Source organism: Ammospiza caudacuta, chromosome 13 (genome assembly GCF_027887145.1).
Source record: "Ammospiza caudacuta isolate bAmmCau1 chromosome 13, bAmmCau1.pri, whole genome shotgun sequence".
In the NCBI taxonomy this organism is placed as follows: domain Eukaryota; kingdom Metazoa; phylum Chordata; class Aves; order Passeriformes; family Passerellidae; genus Ammospiza; species Ammospiza caudacuta.
In genome coordinates, this window is record NC_080605.1 from 13410906 (window position 1) to 13434712 (window position 23807).

A 23807-nucleotide genomic window follows, 5' to 3' on the forward strand; every position below is an offset into this window, starting at 1 on the left:
TCCCTGACATTCAGGGAAGCCTCCAGAAGCCACTTGTGAAATCAGTGTGTGGACCTGCTAGGAAGACTGGCAGGAGAACAACAGTTCTCATATTTTACACAATGGTAGATGTAACCACTGCTTCTTACAACCATTAAATGTGGACAGGAAGAAATATGCACTAATTGGAGGAAAGATTAGAAGAAAATGGGGGGAGGAAAAAAAAATTTCTGAGAATAGTTACACAAAAGGATGGAATCTCCATCTACATTCAACTCAGGATGCAAATTCCTTCTTCCCAAACACCCTCAAAACTCCTTCCTGAGTCTGATACACATTTCATACTATTGCAGATCACATGAGCTCCTGAAGTTTTGCTCAGCCACTGGTACCTCCCCTGTGGTACCAAGAATCACATCTGAATAGACAATTGATCAGAAAAGGACTTTAACTATAGTAGAAAAATGCCACAGCTTTCCTGTGTGCTTTAAAGGATGAGATAATTGAATATAACCACAAAATAAAGGGGCATTTTCCACATGCTCCTATTAACACAGCAGCTTTCAGCTGGCTCCCCTGTCTGCAAATGGAATTCCTAGAAACAGCACCTGCTTGCTCTGCCCCTCTGGAAGTGTCTGTAAGCTGATGCTTCACCTTCTGCTGCTCCCACAGGAGCATCTCATCAACCCACAGAATGCCCACCACTGCCAAACCCTCTTTTCCCCTTTTGTAAGTAAACCTTTGATGTCTCTGAAGCCAAACCAAGCAGAATAACTTCAAAGTGCTTCAAGTGCCCTGTATTTGGTAGGCAGGTGTGTCAGAATATCCTCTGTAAACACTGCAACAAAAGCCTAGAGCTCCATACAGCTTTCACTGTTACACTACAGCTGATCACCAGGGCTTGTGCCAGGCTCTGCTGAAGCTCCTCAAGCCACAGCAGTTTTTGTCCAAAGCAACCAAAAGCCTTAGAAGTCCCATTCCTATTTGCAAATGATTTCAGCCTTCCAAATCCCAGCAATAAGATGTGTCAGTGTGCAGAGCTCAATAGGGACCTCAATGTGATCCTGAACACAGGGCTGCCATTAGGGCACAGAATATTGATGTCCCTGACTGCTCCCCACCCAGCTGAAATGGAATTTGCCTCCCAGACACACACATTGAACTCTATCAGCTACCAACTGATAAATCCTTCTGCCTCGGTGAGACCAAACAGAGGAGGGTGGCCAAGACACTGCAGTGTCAGCCCAGGGAGCCAGAGCTGCCTGCAGACCACAGAGGCTGCAGGACAGGGGGGACAGACCCACAGATGTGACCTGGGACCCACAGATGCTGAGCAGGGTGATTCACACAGAGCTCAGGATGCAGCTGTGCTAGGAACTGCTTCGTTCCACAACAATACCACTGCAATTTTAAGATTTTGGATTCAGGGATGTCCCATCCCTGGAAGTGTTCCAGGCTATGTTGGATGACACCCTGAGCACCCTGATCCAGGGAATGACAGCCTGCCCATGACAGAGGGGCTGGAACTTAATGGTCTCTCACATTCCAACCAAATTCCATTTCTGGGATTCTGTGGATTCAAACAACTGAAGGATTTTCCAGTGCTGCCACAGCATCACATGGTGCAGTGTCTGCTCAGAAGCCTCTGAACACCTTGGTAATGTGATGTGGGAGTTCAGAACCTGAAATTCCCCAGTGTATCTGATCCCACCACAGTGAACAGAAAGAGATGAGCATGATGAGGGGAGGATGACATCTTTCCACATCAAAAGTAATTAGGAATCTTTCTTCTCATTAAAGAGGTTTGTGAACTCCTAACTGAGCAGACGATTCTGAGTTTGAACACCCAGCCCTGCTACACTTTGGGTAATGCCCTCACTACCTTTTCAGACCCACCTAGGTATAATTGTTACCTTCTTTGTAACAGGCTCTTAAATACCTTCTAAATGCCAATTCATAGTTTTGAACACCCAGCAAAATCCAGCTGGATCTTTATATTTAAATCACTTCTGAGGTCAATTGCCACAATTCCACCAGCTCCAGCAAAGCCAACACAGAATGTTTTATATTGCTTAGTAAGGACATAAGGTATCAAGGAACAAAAGGCAGCTGCAAGGTCTGCAGGACACCAACCTAACAAAAATCCTGGGCCTAGCATGTTGCTAAGCACTATGCTAAATATATTGCTAATGAAAGGTGTATCACACAAGACAAACTAATTCTCAGCATGCAACCTGGTCCATTATCTCAGCCCCAAAATCAGACTGTTATGAAACAGGTATTTAAAACTCTATTTTCTGTTATTCCTTGGTTACATTTAATTCCTCTCCTCCACATTTGCCAATGAAGTTTTTTATAGCCACAGCAAACTCAGACTTTTAACCAAACTTGTCTTGTGTCCTCAACAAGCACATAAGAAGGTCTTCGTGCTGCAGGCACTTTACTACAAGTGTTCCTGAAACTCTGTGCCCCTTTTGAACCCACAGTGCTTACCTGGTGAGATCCTTTTGCCCACAGCTGACCTTGAGTGTCCTCTCACCTCACTGCAGAAACCTCACCATGCTGCAGCTCTGTTCCACAGCCAGAGCAAATTAGAAGCTGTAAATGCAGCATTTATTATACACTGGCAGAAAGAAACACAGGGTCTGGTCAAGGGCTGGGCAGTGGCTCCACACCCAGTATAACAGGTCCTTGTCCAGGCCTGGATGCCTGGGCTGACAATTAGAAAGTTTCTCACCACAAGACCAGGAAAGTTCAAAACTAGCTTCCAAATGACCACAATGGAATGCAAAATAAACAAAAAAAAAATTCCTCTCTGAATCCCCAATGCTTTTAAAACAGAGCTGAATGTATATTTACAGAGAGTCTGTACTTGAGCCAAGCTGCAGGGAAGGATGAGACAGAACAACCCAAAGGCCCCACTCAGTCCTGGCTTTGGTTTGAGGACAGGGGGAAAATACAGAATTTCTTCTGCTTCTGGGTTATGCTTATTTATAAGGGAAGCAAAATTATCTGTTTGAGACTGTCAGTTTATTATTTAAAAAACCTCAACAGTGCTATTTTTACTCATGTTTTAAACGTGGACAGAACTGGAGCTTACAAGCAGAAACTCTTGAAGTATGAATAGGTGCCTGTCAAGGCTCTGTGTGAGAAGGCTGAAAGCAAAGGGGGCAGAAGGAATGGAAGGAGAAGGAATGGGAGGTCATACTGGATCTGCAGACATACTGCAAGGATAGGAGAACATCTAAAAATATTTTTAAAATGCAACAAATAAAGTTAAGTATATTAAGAAAGATTAAGTACATTAAGGAAGATTAAATGGCCCTTAATTGCTCAGGAAACATTCCCCAGAACACACACTGCTGACTAGTTCTGCTGGTGACAAGCATGACTACACCTTGCCTTTATTTTTAGACATGCCTTTTTTTTTTTTTTAAATCTTATTTTAAATGTAATTATTTGATTAGCTGTTGCCCAGCCAACCCAGGGAATGCAAATACAGACTGTCTCATAAAGAGAGCCACAGCTCTCAGCTTCTAGGGAGGTAAACAATGGAGCAGTGTATCTCATTCCCAGCCAGAGGCAGGGACACAAGTGGAATATTCTCCCTGCAAGCAAAAGGATATGGGCAGCAGCATCCAAGAAAGCAGCAGGAAGCTGGCACTGGATGTAAGGCACTGCATCAATCTGAACAGATGATCTCCTGTGAGAAAATCCCAGCATTCATTCAGGGCCTGCCTGGCTGGCACAGGGACACAACAGAAATGGCACCAATCTAAATGGGGACACATCTGCCACCGAGGGTGCCCTCCAAGAGAGTGGGATAAACAGCACCTGAAAGGGGAACAGCACATCCTCACCAAAACCTCCCACTGCCACTCTGGAACAGGGAACACACTGCCAGCCATGTCTGTGCATGAGCACACCCACAGTGGGGCACCAGGAGCCCAGCCTGGGCACCAACCTGCCCAGGTGGTCTGAGGTGCTGGTGCCCCTCTTGGGAAGGAAATGCTGCTGATGCCTCTGCCCTGCTGCTACATTCATGTCAGCTGTGAGCATGAAACAACCCCTCAGCCTGGCAGCACCACACAAGGATGAGACTGGCCTTGAAGTGCCTCGTGTCTGTGACAAGCACAAAAGAAAACACAAAAATTAAATGTTTGGACAGCACAGACCCATTAAACCTGTGGAGCAGAGCACCCTGCTACAACAGACATAAAGACTGTTTTGTATTGAAATATGAAGACATAGCTCTTCCTAGATATTTCTCTTCCTTCTTCCATTTTTGAAGACTTATTTTCATGTGTATTGCAGGGTATGTGTCAAGATAATGCAAGAAAAGATAAAAACCTAACATTTAACACAGAAGTTGACTTCATAGTTAATTTATTCTGCTGTGCAACACAGAAGGAACTGCTAGTTTTTGTTGAGCACCAGTCACTATTAGCAAAAAATGAAGCGCCATGGCAAGGCAGGAATCTAAGCCTCTGAAATCTATAAAGAAATTTATTTGATGCATGAAGGAGAAGACATGCAGCTTCCCTAAGAGTTTCATACAAAACAGAAACACATACTAAGCCATGATAATGCAATATAGCAGCAGAGTTTTCAGCACAGGGCCATCAGGTATTAACCCAAACCCTCCCACCTCTGGCATGCAGTCCTGGCCACTCAGTGCATCCAGTGACACATGAGAGAACTGCTGTATCACACCTTCCCACAGCTAAGGCCTCCTCAGGGCATTCAGATAAAACTTTGAGTTTCTCCATCAATTCCAGAAGTATAAACTTTGGATGAAATGTACTTCTAGGCAGAAAGAGCTTTTGCTCAAGAGAGGTTCAAGTCCCTCATCCTGGGAGAGTTCCTGTCGTGCTCTCCATCGGCCTCTGAGCTCTGCTCTGCTCTCAGGACCAGCCTGGCCAACAGGGACACAGGAGCTGCAGGAAGGGAGGTGGGCACTGATTTCAAGCAAGGCCAAGGCTCCAGAAGAAGCAATGCCAACAGGGTCACTTAAGGGCCCATCACCTCAACTCCACTGACAGAATGAAACTACTTGAGCTGGAGTCCAAAGATGATTGCTACTCAATAGAACCAGGCAATGAGAAGCAGTATGGAAAACCCTTAAACAGCATCAACTCAGGAGGTCAGAGACACAAACATCAGAGCTGATTTAAAACAGCAGGAACATGAACAGCCAATATTAAAGGCACTGCCTTGGCCCTCAGTACCCTGTCCCAGCATGCCAGGACACACACATGGCAGAACAGCCAGCAAAATTATATGGTCTGAATATTCTCTTCACACCAGTTCATTACCCCTGTGTGTTCTTGGTTCCCTCAGGCTGGCAGTCACACAGACACAAACTCAACACATTAACTTTGGTTTCTCAAGTCCCACAGCTGCTCACAGAACACAGCAAGCCTCCTGGCCAGCTGCTCTGTCCCTGTGGGCTGGCAGCAGGAGCTGACACATTTTGGGCAGGACACAGCCCGGGGCATTGGGATGCACAGGGAGGGGTAAGGAGAGTGTGTCCATCCCTCCCTGCAGCTCAGCCCCTCAGGGGCCCAGCAGGAAGGGGCACAATGGCAGCTTGGGGACATCCCTGGCCCAGTGTCCCCCAGGTGCCACTCCTGCAGAGCAGCCACTTCATTCCCAGTTTGGATGCACTTCCAGCCTCTCCACCCCTGTGAGGGAGCCTCAGCCTCTGTCAGCAGCCCCTGGGCACAAGTGACTGTGTCAGGCAGGCATGAGATGAGACATGCAGGACATGTACAGTCCCTCCAGCATTCCTAGAAACACCCAGCAGCAGGGACAGGGCATTTGGAGTGCTGCAGTGAAGGCTGCTTGTCTCTCCCTCCTACCTCATTCATCTCCACAGCTTGAATTATTTGCTGATTGTCAGGAGTGTGAGTAATTGGTTTCTTAGATACCCTGACAAGAAGCCAGAAGGCACCTTAAGTGAGCACAGATCCAGCAGGATCCACCACCCTGCAGAAGCAGCAGCACACTCAGCAACATGCAGCACCCACTCCTGCTCCCAAAGCACATCACTTCCCCAAGGGAGTGCTGTGCAAGGCAAGAGGGAGCAGAGGAAATGGAAAAAGACAGTAGTGAGAGGCACATCCACAGCAAAGGGGCTGCTGCAGCTCATCATGCAGCTGCACTTCAGCAAAACCCTGAAGAAGAACCAGAGGGTACACAGCCAATCTCGTGTAACTTAAGGCCAAGACACCCTGGGACTGTGCCCACACCTCTGTGAAGAGCAGCCAGACCTGCAACTGCAGGGCCTTCCCCTGGCACACAGGAGGATCATCAGCTCTCATTCATTCATTCATTCATTCATTAGTGCCCTTGTCCACAAAAGAGGCATCTTCAGGGCTCTCAGATCCCAGACAGAATCCTGCTGGGGGGAAGAAAAAGTGGGTCATCTTCATGACAGCTTTTGAAAGCAAAACCAATGCTCTGTAGCTTTGTAAATATACATATATATATATTTATGTTAAATATGTAACTTCTATATAATATAAATATATTTTACATGTGCAGTAAAACCCGGGTGGCTTTAATTACTGAGCTATCCAAGGATTTACTGTCTCTGAGTCTTTATCTGCTGCATCTCGGTCAAACCTCATAAGGCTGCATGTGAAATCACACTGTGCTAGGAAAACAAATTATTAAAGCAGAGCTAGGGAGTCAGGGGATTAGTCTATTCTGCATGGCCTTGAGCAAGTCATTTTTAGCTCTGAGGCTCTAATCTTATAGTGAGCCTGGGGCAGATGAAACACTCACACACCCACACAAACCACACTTGGTTTTTTTCTCGTCCAAAAAATAGAGATGACAACACATACCTCTCTGAGAAGCATCTTAATCACTAATCTGCATTAAATGCTTAGAAATGTGAAGCATCACAATGATTAAGTACCAAGCCAAATTAACATTTTGCAATGCCATCAGAGTCAATAAGGTAGAATGACAACACAAGCACCCGTTGTATTCAGCTCACAATCATCACTGGAAAAATCCAACTCTAGGAAGCTCTAATAGTCTCTTCCCCCCCTAACAACCAGCTGTAACTACAAATAGAATACAAAAGATGAGTGACTAAATGAATTAGTCCTGAACTGCATCCTCTATCTTGTTAAATGCAGGAAGCCCACACAGAGCAGTTTCAAAGGGACTAATGAAGGAGAAAAGCAAGCTCCAGGATCTCAGTCCTTGAAGTGCCCAGCTTTCACACAAAAGGTAACAGTTCTGCAAATAAAGGAGCAAATCTTGCACCTGCCATGGTTTAGAAAACACCTTTTAAAATGCAAGACTTGTCCTTCATTAGGGCCATGACAACCTCACTGTCCAAGGAGCACTATTCACCCTGCAGTCAGCATAAGAGTTTGTTGCCTGCCTGCTTTAACAGTAAGTGCAGGTCTGGGTTAGATTTACGAGCAGTTACGGTGCAGGTCTGGGTTAGATTTACGAGCAGTTACCACTTTTTGCACTGGTTTTCCACGTCCATGCATGTATGTACAGTGTATCTCATAACACAAGTGTGATTTGCATCAGACAGCTGCATTGCAAGCCTCTGCATTTTCCTGATTTATAACGTGCTAGAAATTCAGAAGTGGGTTCTCAGCACCCTCTTGTGGAGCTGTGCTGTGGTAACCACCACACCTTAGTAAAATCTCACTGCAATTCAGAACCACAGAACAGTTACTTCTGCAGTAAAGCCAAAACTGGGAAGTTAAATGTGAATGGCAACACTTGGTAGTTTATTGACTTTTAATACCTGACTAAAACCTGTGTCTTGCATTAAAAAAGCTGCCCAGCTATACACTAGCTCTATTGCAATATCTGATCTCTAATGCTGTTAGTTCAGGGCTGGCAGAAGATCCTGTTTCTATTAGAACGTGCATCTGTGCCTGCAGGCTTAGTCAGGATCAAAGCTATTGTCATTTAGAAAAAAAATTGCCTGTGCTGGCAGCACCAAATAAGTTCCTTCCAAGAGAAAATAGGATTCTTGCTCTGCTTATTAGGACGCCCATAGCCAGCAGCTCTTCCAACTCAGAACATCACTGCAATGCTTCTGTCAGGTCTGGGAACAAATGGAGGTTGACTGCTGCTCTGGGTAATGTGTTTGTTTGATAGAGTGCCTTTCCTCCCCCAAGTGTGTGCCTGCAGTAAATGCCCTGTGGAACAGGACAGAGATAGAAACAGGCTCTTAGTTTGTTCTTGCACACATAAGTAAGAAATGGTGTCCCTCTGTAAGCAGCTGTTTTCCACACAATTGACAGATCACATCAGGTTTTTAAGCCCAACCTAAAGAACTCACATAAGTCAAGAAAGACTGCTACATACAATAAATAGTCTTAATTACACACACTTGTGGTAAGGGCTTGTCTCAATAGCCTCCAGCAATTTAACAATTTAAATTTTAAATCCTTAAAGCACTTGCAGTGCATATCTAAATGCACAAGCCAAATCAGCAAGCATTAGTGATGCTGGTAACACTCACAGTGAATTAGAACATGCACAAGGTTTCTTGAGCATATCCCTCAGATTTTGCTCTTCTTAGGAACCCACAGGGGCTAAAATATGCTCAGCATTCCATCCTTCCAGGTTTTTTGGGTTTTTTTTTGATATCAGCAAAGCGATTTCTGCTCCAGGTGCACTGAAATTTAAGATATTCTTCCTTATATGCACACAGCACACAGCTCAGCCCTGGGAACACAGCTCTGCAGGTGGCTGCTACTGCATCCAGCCTCTGCCCTTCCCTTTCACTGCGCCCACCCCGGGCATCTTAAAAGTGCAGTTTTGAAAAGTGGAATTCACACACATCAGCAGGAGCTGCAAGGTTTCTGTTCATTTGGAAAATGGATCTAAAACTTTGGGAATATTGCAGATGGCTCGTGGGTCTATAAATATGATCACAGCATCAGGGGAAAAAAAGGAAGAATTTTTACTCACAAGAATGATGTATCATGGTGACCAGGAGAGCAGAGTAGGGGAGGCTCCTGCTGCCTCATGGTTTCTTTATATTCCTTTCACTTTGCTAAAGCTGCTGCTCAGAGAAATAGGAGTAGCTTTAATAACTGTCATCCCTGTGGATGGCTGACATAATTTGGGACTGGCAGGACATTGATTTTCTATCAAAACTTTAATAGGTCACACATACAAAACAGATATCAATTGATTCTTCATCTAAAGCAGAACTCACTTCACACAATGCCACTGCAGCCAATGTGATCTGGAGAAAACTAAGAAAACCTCAGCAGTGGACATGTGCTACAGCAGAGACCTCACAACTCAGCCAAACTGGCAGGTTTTATTTACACCTCTGATGGAATGAGTCATTTTTAATCATCTACTGAATATTACATCTCTCATAAAGATTTGCTTTTTGCCCATGACTCTTTTTCTTCAGTTTCTAGTCAGACTACCATCGGTTTGTCACTTCCAATAATCTGAATATATATTTTCTAATTTCCAGTCACAGCTTTCCAGATTCTGGTCACTTTTTGGCACAGGACTCTTCAGAAATGCAGCATCTCAGATCATCAGCTGCAGCAGAACATTAGTGCACCACAGTTTAATCCCCTGGCCATTTCAGCTTAGAACCAGCCAGAATTTAGATGAGTCTGAGAGCAGCTAAGCTGTTTCCTTCTCCCTATTACATGTACTAATATACATATGTATCTTGACTTGGGATTTCTGTTTGTGCAGTCTGGAGATTATTTCCCATTTTACAGTGACAGAGCACAGCCTAGAAATAGAAGTGTTTAACTCACTTTTCTCTAATGTCAGTGTAAGGCCTGGTGTCCTCATCCAATGATATGCCATGCAATAACCAGCTGCTATTGTCAAATCAACTGTTCTGTACCTCCTTAGCACTATATAAAACCCTGGAAGAGATGATGAAAAGCATGTGTGTATATATGTATATAATTCCTGACAAGAATTCCTGCCCCTAAGAAATGGCTCCTCTCTACCTCACTAACTGTATTTTGAAAACAAACCCATAAAGGTTAGAAGCATGTTAAAGAAAAGTTTGCTCTCTGAACACAACGAAAGAAAACTTCTGCTGTACAAAAAAAGGAAATGCTGTATGTTTATTATAATTTAGGAATATGAGCAGGAGGAAAGAATTTTATAATAGCTTGAAATCCATGGCAATCTCTCCTGTCTTTGTGTCAAAATTCACAGCGTATTCGACAGCAGTAGGGTCCGACAGAATTTCTGATTCAATAACAGAGCTGAAGAAATAAACAGCTTGCTTGCAGTGGGGATTCCATTCACAGTTTCCCTAAAGGAGAGAGTTAAAGTGAAAGAAGTCAAAATCTTCAATATTATTATAGAGTAACAACGCAGTCAGAGTTCTTGCTACCAGCTGAACACACAATGATCAACAGTTATCATTTACACTGCCATCCACTCCACTATGGAACTCATAACTTGAAAAACCATCTGCTACACCACACACTGAAGTCACTGACCTAAAAATGGATTTGGTCAAAGAATACTGAGAGAGAATACTAAAAATGCTTACTCCTTCCTCTCCAAATTTTTGGTTTTGTTAAACTGAAGTTATTTGTATGAAAAAACTCTGCTTTGACCTAGCATCCCATTTAAATTCTGAATTTGATTCCAAACTAGGGAGCATTTGGATGCAAATCAGACTCTCCCATTTTAAGGTACACCCCTGCTCCCCATAAAAACATGAACAGATAATTTTAGTAATTCTGATGACACAATGTCCAAACAGTGTGAGAAGGGGTACTACACAACCCAAGCACGGCCAGCGGAGACCCTCTGCAATCCTACAGACTTTGACATAATGAATTAAAATGAAGATATACCTTTTCATTGGACAGTTTCATCAGTCCTGTACTAACAGAGATATCAGCAGTAAGATGATATTCCATCCACAGAACTGCTCCATGGCTCTTGCCTTTCCTGGGGAGAGATGCAGGATAGAAACTGTCACTTTCCACAATCCTGGCAGCTTAAACACTGCACTAGTGCTTAACTGAGAGCTGCAAAAGCATGAACAACTTCCTTCCTTGAAAGAAAGCTGAACAGCTGACTGAGTTGGTAACTGGGGGCAGAAACTTTAAAGTATTTGCAGATATGAAATCCAAAAAAAGGCAAGGAAGAGAACATGTCATAACTACATCTGCTCAGCAGCACAGCCACTTAACCAGCACTGAGTAACATGGCATGAATTACACAGCATAAGCTGGGAACTTCCTTTAGAGACCCCAGCTTCTACTGACTCTGAATTTAGAGGAAATATTTACCACACACATGGTGTCACTTCAAGTGCCTGCTCCACAAGAAGCAGAGGCCATGCCACTGTGCTGCCTGAAAACACAACTGCTGCAAAGGCACAGAGACCCCACAGATGGCTCTGCAGTCTATGAAAGCTTGATTTTCTCATTTTGTTGAATGAGAAACACAGCAGTGTTTGAGCTATGTAAGTTCTAGATAGTTAAAAAAATAAAGCTTTCTCATTTTTAAATTCTTTACAGCATTTCAAGTTTGAATAGAATTAAGTACAATCCACGGTTATAGTGGAAAGTATCTCAGAAGATGTGGCAAAATATAAACTGTCAGGATTATAGTTAGAAGAAAGAATAACATATACATTAAAAGCTATTAACATATACACAACAATTATAAGCTACTAGCATATAATTTTAAAGCTATTAAACATAATAAGTTTAATTATTAAACACAATAATTTGACAAGCTAAGTAGAAGCTTTTTCTGAACAGAAACACTAAAAAAATCCAGGTAATATTTTATTTTCTCTAAACTATAAATTAATATATTTAAAATTTAAATCATGGTGAGAGCTATTAAAATGTTGTTTTTTTAAACAGAGGTATATTATCTAATCTAATAATATCAAACATTATTGTATTATTGTTATAGCCTAGTGTGAATATCCACAGGAAGCTTGTGCCAGGGCAACTTCCACAATCTTAGGTCACATTATTAAAACTGCCAAGTACATTTGCACCAGTTAAGTGTAATACACTTAAAGGAGCTCTAAACTCAACTCCTCTAAAGAGCTTTACTGGGAGGTAAAGAAATGGATGATGACAAAAATATTTATTGCAGTGAGAAAACTGACCTTAAGAGCTTCACAGAGCCCTCTGTGCTGAGACAGTGCTCTGGGACAGTCTTTGTGAAGTCAAATGTCAGAACTTCCTGGGGCTCTGAGAGTGACTTGCAGGGATATTCCCACAGTGGGTGAGGTTCTGCTTCCTTGGATTCCCTAAAATTCAGAGAATCCTGAAAAAAGGAAGGAATAAAATTAACTGAAAACAGGAGAAATGCACACCCAGAGTATTCAAGCAATAAAGCTGCAAAAGAGCAGGACTGCACTTAGTCATAAGGGAGAAAATGTCCTACATGCATGAAACCAAATGCTGTGACTGGGGCCCTCAGCCCTGAAACAGAAATGGGCACTTTCAAACACAATGCACTGAAATTTTCTTTTTCCACACCATGAACTCCATTCTACAACTGCCTATACTCCTCCAAATTAATCTAGAACAAAGCTCTAGAAGCTGATAAAAATGAATCTCAAACAATGGTGTTCTGCCTAATACACAAGTTTTTCAACAGTCACTAAATGCTTGATTAAGCCAAACTGATTTTTTGTTTTGCCAAGACTTATGGTGAAACTGATTTTCTTACTTTAATCATATCATCCATAGTCCGGACATCAAAACCTTCACAGATGCCACAGGGACTCCGGATTCTCCACAAATCCTGGAAGAAACAACAGCATTTTGTTTGGCTTTATCAAAGGAAATGGGAAATCTTGCAATAATTTTAGCTGTAGCTTAGACATTCAAAAACAAACCACATACTATGTATCTATCTCACCTGGAACTCCACAATCATCATGTGCAAAGAAGCAGACTGAGGCAGGACAGTGACATTGCTGGCAAGGTGAGAGCTCACAGCTGTCCTGGCATACCAAAAATACAGGTTATGCCATGGCAACAAACTTGTAGTGAAAAACGGCTCTCCCACCAGGACAGAAATCTTGGCAAAGGAGGGAAGAGATAAAAAGCATTATAATAAAGAACAACAACTCACAACACAGGCTGTTTAGATCTTCCAATAGTTGCCAGTGCAATATATTAAGTGAAATCATCTAGATTGCTCCATAGGGATTTAATTGTTGTACACTGCACATTCAGCACACTGGACATTGTTCTGTGGGTTTAGCTACCACATTTTAAATTGAATTTTCCTGCAACAAAGTTTGTGAGAAAATATTGAATTTGAGTTTGGAAGGCTTTGTAATGAGTCACAGAATTCTGAGGTTCTGAAGTATGTTATTACTTCCAAATAGATTGCAATCTTCTTGAGTGGCCTGTGAAAGTTACAGCCTTGTAGAACCAGTTAAACTGCTTTAACTACTGAGGCAATTATGCAGCAGGGAAAGTCAGACCCTTCAAAAACAAAGCAACAACCCTCCCACATTCTTTAGTCTCTAATTTTAGTGGCACATGGTGTGAACCACTTAAATTTTAGATTAATTGGGATATAACAGAATTCATTGTGGTAACAATTCATTTTTACCTTCTGCTCCCTACCAACCCCTAAAATTCAGTATCATGGACAACTGTAACATACCTTTTTATCTTCCAAATGAGAAGGCTTCAGCAACTCAGGTCGCACTTCTATTATTTTAATTTTATCTTCAAGATTATTTGCTTTAAAAATCTAAAATCAAAAAGTAACACACTGTCTTTATCAAAAGCCACAGTTGAGTCCAAAATAACAATTTCATTGAAAATAAATAAGGAAAAAAAACCCAGCAGCCAAAAGAAATTTTAACAAAACTGCCTGCCATAACTCATGAGGATGAAACAAGTCTATTCTTGAAGGCTGCATGCACCTTGCAAGGAGAGATCCAGCTTTAACAGAAAATGGAATACTCACTTTTTCCATGACAGAACAGGCCACACCAGAATTTTCTAAGGTAAACACCTAATGAAAATACGCAGTTAGTCAAACTAGCTTTATAGTTTTAATTAAAAGTTTATGTAACTGAAGAATGAAGCAAGATTTCGATGCCCTAGTGAGCACAGTTCATAAGAACCATGCATATATTCGCACTATAATGAACTTCTAAAAGAACAAAACACCCACCAAAACTACAGGCTAAATACTGTTTTCACAGCTATAAAAAAAAACACCAAAAAAACCAACAGAATGCCAATACTTATTTTCCTTTTTTAAGTTGCACACAGCACATTAACATTTGTCCCAAGCACATATTTACTCATGAACAAATGAAGGCATATCACCACTGTGCCAAACTGTAAATACTGCTTAGTATAACCTGACTGTATCAGCTGGAAAGTGCTCAGAAGACTTTTGCAGTAAGAAAAAAATTAGTTTTTATCCAAAATTGATGAATTGTTAGGAAATATGCTACATTCCTCAGGATTATATTACATTACACATTCCCAGATATTCAATTCAGCTCTAACAGATTTTAGTTTAAAGAGCTCCCCATCAAGCAGGGCATTTATGTGTGTGAGACAGCCAGGCAGCTCTCAGCCACACACAGACCCAGTACTCTTACTGCTTCCTACTTGGCTCTTACAGATCTTCCACTCCAGACTAGGTAACAAATGTAATTATGGAATTGCAAACATAAAAGAAAAATACCCTCCCAGACATTTAGGTCCATAGAACTTCTTCAGAAAAACAAGATGGCAAACAGGAAGCAGTGGGGAATAAGGAACAGCACTTTCCCTCAAAACTACAAACTGGGAAATGTCAAATCTGGTAATTATCATCTTCCTAGACTTGAGCTTGACCAGAGATTAATTTAACCACCCCTTCAGCACAATGTGAGTCTATTCCTCACTTGTCCCTGAAGAGGCACTGGAAATAGTTAAATAATGAGCTGAAAATGAACTCCATGAGAGAAAAATACCAAGCTAAAATGCAAAGATCTGAAAAACAGGACAAAGTACTGTACCTGCTTTGCTCCAAGATAATGAGCCAGCACAGGCAGCAGACTGCCATCACTGATACAAAGGCAAATGCTATCTGTTTTCAGAACCTACAGAAAACAAATAGTCATTGTTATTCTTATTGCAGAGGGAAAACTTTCCACACTTTATACACTTTCATACCAAATAACTGTAAAAAAATTGTCATGTAATGCCTTTGGCTTAGGTCTGAAAAAGTTTGCTCAAAAATGTAATGGATGTCTTTATTCAACTGCCAATACTATGTCTAACAAACACACAGAGCTACTACAAATCCTATTAAAAATGGCTGCTTACCATTTACAAATTTAATACTAAAGCTTTCAAGACAAAACTGTAACTTCCATCTGCTGATGGAAGAAAAATACACTTTGTGAGCAAAGTCCTTTGCAGGGGACAAACAAATTCCATAAATAATTATGTAAATAAACCAGGGTGTGCATCCCTCAGAGGAGCCAAGAGAACCTGCAGGCAGCAAGCACTCACTTTCCTCAAGGACTTGACGTACTGGCGTGTCCGGCTCTGATCGTTCAGCTCCCCAAAGCGGGGCCTGTTCCACAGCAGATGGGCACGACACCTACAGACAGGACTCTGCACACAGACATCTGCTTTCTGCTCCTCTTCGTCTGCTCTGCTCTCCCCTTCTCTGGAAAAAAACTCAGTGTAGTATCAACCACAGCATCAGTAAGACATTTTTGTAAACAGCACATTGATGCATTTTGGCTGATATGCACAGTAATGAATACAAACTCTGCTGTCACTTTTTTGAAGCTCCTGGCTCTCCAGAGACATTTCTGTAACTCTGCATTTCCAAATGAAGAGGGGTCAAAAAGAATTTTCACCTTCTTTAAAAGACAAAACCAAGAACCATCCCCCACTTCACCACTAACTGTGATGGTTAGTTACTTTAGGCTTTGCCCTTTCAGCAAACAGTTACTTGTTTGGATTTTGGATTCCAAAGTAAAAAAGGCACAGCAGATTCAGACATTTTAAAGCTAGCACTGGTTTTAAAAATGTTTGCTGCAATTGCCATGACAACCAACATGATTAAGCCCTTTTTAATCTGAGCAAAAAGCAGTAATCTCAAAAAGACAGTGCTGACTAGGAAAATAGAAAATGGAAATGGAATGGCAATTATTTCACTTCCTTACCAGTATGCCACTTCAGCTGGGCTGTATTTTACGATTTCCAGGAACCAACCATGATTGCTTTATGCTTCTTTTCAAAGAATGGAACCAGGTACGAGGCAGGACCTTGCAGTCCAACTGAGTTTTTAGGCATAATGTGTATTTTTCACCTGTGCATTGCCCATATTAGCCTTTAATATTTTTCTACTTTTTAGGTTCTAATCTTGCATTTCTACAAAAGGAGATGCTCTAAGTGCAGCAAATACTGCAGCCTGAGTAAGAGAGCAGTCTTTTCCACACCCAGATTGTTACCTGGCTTTCTGCAGGTTGTACCACACAGAGTACTCATCACGACAGGCAGTCAGGTGCAGCTTCTCACCCTGCAGAACTGGCTCCTCACGTGGAAGAAAATAAACACACTGCATCCAGTGATCCCTCCACTGAAAAGGGTTGATATACAAAACCTCAGAAACTCACTCATAAATAGCAAATGGAAAGTAAACAAATAGCAGGAAATCAATTAGGAAGAATGGGTACAATTTTGAAAATGCAGGATTGATTTAAAGAATCTTGTTCAATTTAGCAAGGCTGAATAAAGACCAATATCACACATTGAATAATATTGATTTCTTGCAACAGAATAAATCCAAGACCATTGGCTTGCTCACTGGCCAAGCTTCTACTGCAACCAAATGAAAAACAACCCAAAATTGCTTTGCATTTATTAATGCTGTTTACCCTCCATGGTTAACTTGTGTTAGAAACCTGAACTGCTGACAGCCTCATGCACCCAGAATTGTCACTTAGTGTCACTCTGATCACAGCACAACTACTATGTGTTTCAAAAAGCTGGTTTTTGCACTGCAAATATCCTATGCTGATCAGTCAGTCTAAGCTGAACACCTACAAATTGATAATTTCAAATTTTATTCTCAAACATGCTAATTGTAGACAATCATTTTGTCCTTTGAACTTCCTTTTGACAAAGTTCATCCTACTGGTAAATTCACTCACAAAAACCACAGCAATCTGACTTAATAGTGATAGTATCTCTGTAATTATCCATAACAATCCAGCACTTTCCTACAACAGCCTCTTTTGTTTTAATGAGAGTATAAATATACTACCATGAACATAAAACTTACTTGGAAATTTAATAGAAGAACTACAAGGAAGCAAAGCACAGACTAACATTTTAACCAGAGACAGAGACTAGTTAAGGAAAAAGATATGGACATTTTTATTTCTTGAACATAAAAGAAATAACGATATCTGGAAGAACAACTTCAGTCTTTAAGTTTTACAAAAAAGATCACTGTTTAATGTTTACCATTAAAGAAAACCTCAAATGGGCATATACCATAGCTAAAATTTCTACAATTTGCTTATTTAGCATCTTCCAATACATTAAATACTAAGTTCCTAAGCAAAGTTCCTAAGCAATTTAAGGCAGAGCTGCTTAAATCCCCCAGTACTCCAAAGGATTGCTCAGTCATCTGACAATGATATCTGAAGGCTCAGTATTTTACCTGCAAAGCAGAAGTGGGTTTTACCCAGTAGGGAGCCATTGAGCAATTTATCATCCCAGAGGGGTCCATGTCAATATCCCACCAGGAAAGTACAATTTGTGCCTTGCCAGATTTCACAGCCTCCAGCTGCACTCTATAGCAGGTAGAAGCACTCTGTACTGGCTTACTGAAATCCACACTGCAGGGAAGCATGGAAATTGTAAAAAGAAATATTAGAAAGGAAATTGTAAAATGAATTCTTCAGAAATTCTCATCAGTTTCTTAAGCTCAGTACACAGCTTATATGAAAGGCATAAGAGGATAACTTTGTTTTGAACAAAACAATATCTCCCTTACCTGAACATTTTCACCACATCACTAAGGGTACTGAAGTCACCTGAAGGCATCTGGTTCAGCTGGATATCACAAACAGAAGGAAGACCTGGACAGTTCTCCATTTCTGAAGGTGGAACAAGTATTTTTTCACCATCCTCTGCTTCAACATGAACAGGAAAGAGTTTCTTCCAGGACCACATTCTTCTGGATTCCACTAACTGGACATAGACTGTTGCCCTGTGAGGCACTGCCTCACATCCTTCCTGAGTATTCAAAACAAAGGGTAAATACATTCAACAAGTTTCACTTATTGACATAAGTGAGATTAAATCAACTGAAATTCAATCTCATTTAAAGAAAAGTTGGACTGGGAGCTTTGAAATCTAAAATACAAGTTATTTTAGAGACTTTTGTAACATTAGAGCAATTTGTCTCTCTGTGAAACAGAATACACATATCTGTCCTGTTCAGTGTGCTTCAGCAAGGCCAGATTTCTTCATTAATCATGCAATATTATCAGTTGACTAGCCTCAGTTAAAATTGCATTTCCTTTATTGTTCTGAAATAAGAGATCTAGCTTGAGCTTCTCAGGACAGAAAACTACTAAGCTATCAACAGTAAAAGAGAGTTACTGATTGTAATGAGAAAATAAGAAAAATAATGGTTTAAATATTTATGCAAGGACAACTTTGTATCCATGTTTAAAGAGTGGAAAACATACAAGTTGTCCTAAAATCCCACTAAGCACTAAGAGCGAACCATGAAGTTCAAAAACAATGCATTAACAGAAAAAAGACTAATTGCAATTAAGAGTTCTATATAGAAAGCAGTACAAAGTTATGGAGTGTTACTGTCTTTATATGGTGTCTTCTAAACTCATGAATGGAAACTTGGAAACCTAAACGAAGTTCTGCCATCCACATTTTAATGAAGGGAAAATATTAGAAAATGTAAAAGAGAAAGCTCCAAAATTATACCCATAGATTATAAGTCCAAAAAAAGAGATGTTATTTAAATACACTGTTAAAATATTTTCACATGCAAAATGCACATGGAGTAGTAAAAACACAATAGAAAAAATATCCAACCAAAAATGTATCAATGCCTGGAAGTAAAGCTCATCAAATTTAGCATAATTTTTTAAAATATCTTGGGACAAAGTTATTATTAAGGAGAGCTTCAAATCAGAACTGGATGCCTTTCTGAAAGACATTTGTTAACCAGTAAGTTATTGGTTTCAACACAAAGCAACTAGGTGTACTTTCAGAGCCTGTGACTTACAATATGAACTCAAATAGCTTTATTCTAGGAATGAATCTAGTAAATTATTGACTGAATAAGAAACTAGCAGAGCTGATGGTGTATTTACCAAGAGATACAGAAGCCTAAGTTCTGTATAATCTCTATCCTACTTCAAAAAAAGGCAGAAAAATTTCTGTAGTGATAGATGTGACACATTCCCTATATTTTCTTACCTGTACAAGATATTTGTGTGCATGCTCATAGGTTGGTAAAGCTCCTTCTCCAATCAGCTCTGTATCAAATAATTCTGTTACAAGGATGTTTGCTCGACACTGCATATCTCCATCTGAAAGATACAAATTAACATTGAAATGTTAAATCTTTTACCTGAATACACAAGTAATTAAAAACTTATTCCTGTTAAAGAGTCTGCAGAAGACTGGAAATTATTTTCCATTTGAAATACAAATGGTTACTGAAATATTACCAGAACACTTTCTTCCAAAGTAGATTTCCAGTGTTACTTTCTAGAATGTAAAGTATCACTGAACCCTTAAGGTTGGAGAAGACCTTTAAGATCTAAAGTCCAACCACTAACCCAGCACCATCACCATGTCCCACCACTAACCCATGTCCCCATGTGCCATATCCACATGTTTTTGAGCACTTCCAGGGATGCTGACTCTACCCTTTCCCTAGGCAGTCTTTTTGATGCTTTAACACCCCTCCTGTGAAATTTTCCGAATCTCCAATCTAAACCTTCCCTGGCACAACTTGAGGCCATTTCCTGTCATCCTGTCACCTGGGAGAAGAGGCCAACCCTCACCTTTCTCACCCAATAACTCCTTTCAGCTGTAGAGATGAGGGTTTGCCTAAGCCTCCTCTTCTCCAAGTTGAACGCATCCCAGCTCCCTCAGTGCACTCAATACACTTGTTTTAATCAAAAAAAAGGTGTAAGAAATAACAGTAAGACCTTTTCCTTCATGGTTTTCAGGTATTTGCCCATTTTTTTAAGCCTAGCCTACTTTTCTCACCTGGGCCAACTGTGACTTCAGTGGAATGCTTGTTGATTACTTTGATCTTGTCACAAAAACCATTTTTCTCCACTATCTTCGCAGCAGCATTAGCCATGGGCTTGAACACCTGTGAACAGCGAGAGTGCAACAAAATGGTTCCCTTCAAGTCAGCTTTCAAAAATGGAAGGGCATCTACACAAAATGCAATATATTTAATTCTGAAAAAAAATTAACATATTCTTATCTTTTCCTATGTTTGAAGTTCATTACCATGAAACAAGGCAATGAGCCTCACTTGAAAAATTCAGAGCTTCACTGTTAGTTATTGGCTGCCTCCAAAGGCTACTCCAATTTAACTTTTGAAACACAAGAATACACATTAATACTGCAGCATTTACATTAAACAAATTCATTTCTTTGTAAAAATAAAGATACCTATACATGCATCAACAGAAGCCCCTAAAGACTTACATGTGCTAAAGCCACTATGTCAATGAAACCAAAACACCCAGCACTGAAATACTCACTGCTTGTATTAACAGTGTAATTGTCAAGAGAACTTCTGTTTCATTCAGAACAAAAATAACAGAGATAGTACACAACCTGAAAATAAGAGCATCCCAAAGAACATGTTGAATATGTGCAACCCCTAACAAACACTCACCTCAATGGCATAGCAGAAATCTGCCCCAGCTGAAGCTGCCATCATGGACAGGAGTCCTGTGCCAGTCCCTATGTCCAGCACAATTGCTTTCTCACCTCTCTCCTTTACTCTGCTCACTGCAGCATGAATACCTTGGTAGTATTTCACATTCTGTGGAAAAGAAAAAAAATCAGCAACCTTTTATCCATTTATGTTTTTAATTTTTGTGCAGAAATCTTGCACTCTTTGACTGTGAGTTTATAATCAGAAAAAGTCCTACAGACACTCCTCATGCCAAGCAGTCACACCAAAGCCATTTTCAGCAGTAACAAGTGTAACTGACAGAACCAGCCCATTTAAAGTACATTAATATTTATCACAATGTTCATATTACTATTGGTCAATCAGCTATTCATAACCTATGTATGATTTCCAAATGTCATATATTTTCCCAAGTAAATAATAATCAGATCCATGGGAGATAATACAGGTTTTCTGATTAATTTTCCCCTGCAGGACCACTCAAATAGTCATATTCTCCCTATGGCAGTACAAGAGCTGAAGTATCTTGTTTAGATTCCTCTCTTCATTTACTCAAAAAAGTTCACACATGAGAATTAAACCTGTGTAAATTCTGGGTTTTAGTTACAGGCCATTAAACAGAGCTATAAGCATCAACAACAGGAAGAAAATAAATGCTGTCAGCCACAAGATACAGATTTATATGGTTATATTTTCTTTATAACAACCTACTGTAAGATATTCCTTTCCAAATGATTTATCTAGCCTTTCCAAGGAATAGACAACCTTTGAACATTATACATTTGGAAGGTCTGCTGGACCCCCTTCTCAACAATTCTAGTCAACAACTTTGATACATATAATTCCAATAGCTGTTTTTATCACTCACACACAACCTGCTGCCTCTACAAAGTTTATTAAATGCCTTATCCCACTGACAAGTTTTAATTCAATATGAAATCAATATTCATTGTGGAGGCACCAAAAAAATCTTTCAAAATGTTATTGATGGAAGGCTGACTTAATGGCTAGAGGAAAATGAACATTTGAACTATTCACTCCAGACTTCATCATGCCTGTACATATGGTAGAAATACCACAGAAGAACAAACTTACATATACTCCTATAAAAACTTAGAAGCCCAGCTCCACTTTTACAACCTTTGAAATTTCATCTAACGAGCGCTCTGTCAAAAATGTCAAACACAGAAGAGCAAAACTGGCTACTGAATATAAAAATGTTCTGCAGTAAACAACAGAACAGTAAAGTCAGATGTAAGAAGGCATTTGTTGATTTAAGAGCAGGTCTGGTACCTTAGAGAGTACAAAAATGTGATCATTTTATTTTTCAGTGACAGCTATTCAAGAGAAATGCAATGGCTCTTTTCCCTCCATTCAAAAGGGTTTTGGTTCTGTACTTACTCTGTCCTTATCATGAAGCATATCTGCATAGCGTGACCTGCAATAAAAGATATTCCAGTTTAAATACTCCATTCTGCAAAGCAACTGGTCCCTGTGCCCCACAAATGTACAAACTGACACACTCTGGGAAGACCTAAAGTGTTTCTCTAATCTAAGGGATAATGTAATTTCAGTGATCTGGCCATCAGCATATAAATCAACTCATGAATCACTGGCACAAATCCTCTCCACAGCAATGGACCCAAGGGATAGACAGATGTAGGGACAAACAGCTGTGAAGTAGCACCTGAGACACACATAGAGTCCTACACAGCAATGAAAGACACTGAGACTTAAACTTCTTTGGTTCCCATTTCTTCATGAGTTCCACTACTCAAAAATACCCCAAAATATATCTTCTCACTTTCGCTGGCTATTACACTAAGCTCTTAAAAAGCTACACCAAGAACAGATAACCGGCAGTTACATGTTGCACTGCCATTTAAAAGCAATTTGGTAAATGCATTTTGTCCCAGCTCAGACACTGTCAGTATCAGGATGAGCTGGACAGAAAACATATTTAAAAAGTTAGAAGGAAACTACTTGGAGAATGGTTTATAACATTTTACGTTGACAGTTCTCCTCTGTACACCACTGGGCACATTTACTGACATTTAGACTATTCTACAGTCTGTTCACCTCAGGCCCTTGGAACTTCTACAAAGACAGAACCCCAAGCTGCCCGTAAAAAAAATGTTGGATTTGCCCATTTTTCAGTGGCCTTTAACAGAACAAGCCACTTTTCCAAGCATACCTTGCAATCTCCTGGTGGTAGTCATAGTCCTCACCCTCTTCCAGCCACTCCATCGAGCCAGTGGTTGGATTGGCTCTTCCACAGAATGTCTTCATGATCAATCTCAAGCCGTATTGTATTATTTATGTATTGTGTGCAGCTTTGCTTTCACTTCAACAGAATACACCAAATGCTGGCTGTGAAAAAAAACCAAAAACAAACCAAGCATAAAACTTTTAGTAAACACAAGTATCGCTTTAGCTCTTGTACATTTCCCCCACTACATCTGTTTTAGCCATTAGTACTGGTGACCGCTTTATGCTTTTTTCCTAAGGACGTTTTAAGCTAAAATATGTCACCTAGCCCTGCACTGAAAGGGGACCCTGAAGATCATCCAGGTGTAACCCCTGAGAACACAACGCAGGAAAGAAACCAACACAGCAGTAAATCCTCATGGAAGAGCATCCCTTCAGTGGATCAGGCCGGCGGCGGCCCCTCCCCCGGAGTCCCCAAGGGGGAACCGGCACAGGCCCGGCCCTTCCCTGCCTCAGGAACGAGCTGCGATGGGGCACGGCCGGAGCGCTCCCCGCCATCCCCAGCCCGGAACCAGCGCAGCGGGCCCGAGAAGCCGCGGGCTCGTCCCTCCTCAGAGCCCCAGGCCGGCAGCTCCCACATGCCGCGTGTGCCCACCTTGAACCCCGCGGGTGTGCCCGCCCCG

At 40.9% G+C, this 23807-nt stretch overlaps 1 protein-coding gene across 1 annotated transcript; it reads right to left on the reverse strand.

Annotated features, from left to right (window-relative positions):
- Nucleotides 1-10072: 10072 nt before the first annotated feature.
- On the reverse strand, nucleotides 10073-23745 carry PRMT7 (protein arginine methyltransferase 7). The gene is made up of 18 exons (XM_058813447.1): nucleotides 23527-23745; nucleotides 23111-23286; nucleotides 22318-22354; nucleotides 20896-21045; nucleotides 20250-20358; nucleotides 19449-19561; nucleotides 17995-18236; nucleotides 17659-17836; nucleotides 16442-16569; nucleotides 15489-15648; nucleotides 14990-15073; nucleotides 13939-13986; nucleotides 13630-13719; nucleotides 12871-13032; nucleotides 12679-12753; nucleotides 12110-12270; nucleotides 10830-10926; nucleotides 10073-10276 (listed from the first exon to the last, which is right to left on the reverse strand). Exons 2-18 carry the CDS (start codon nucleotides 23203-23205, stop codon nucleotides 10121-10123), a joined length of 2085 nt encoding a protein of 694 aa, XP_058669430.1. The 5' UTR covers nucleotides 23206-23286; nucleotides 23527-23745; the 3' UTR covers nucleotides 10073-10120.
- Nucleotides 23746-23807: the final 62 nt, after the last annotated feature.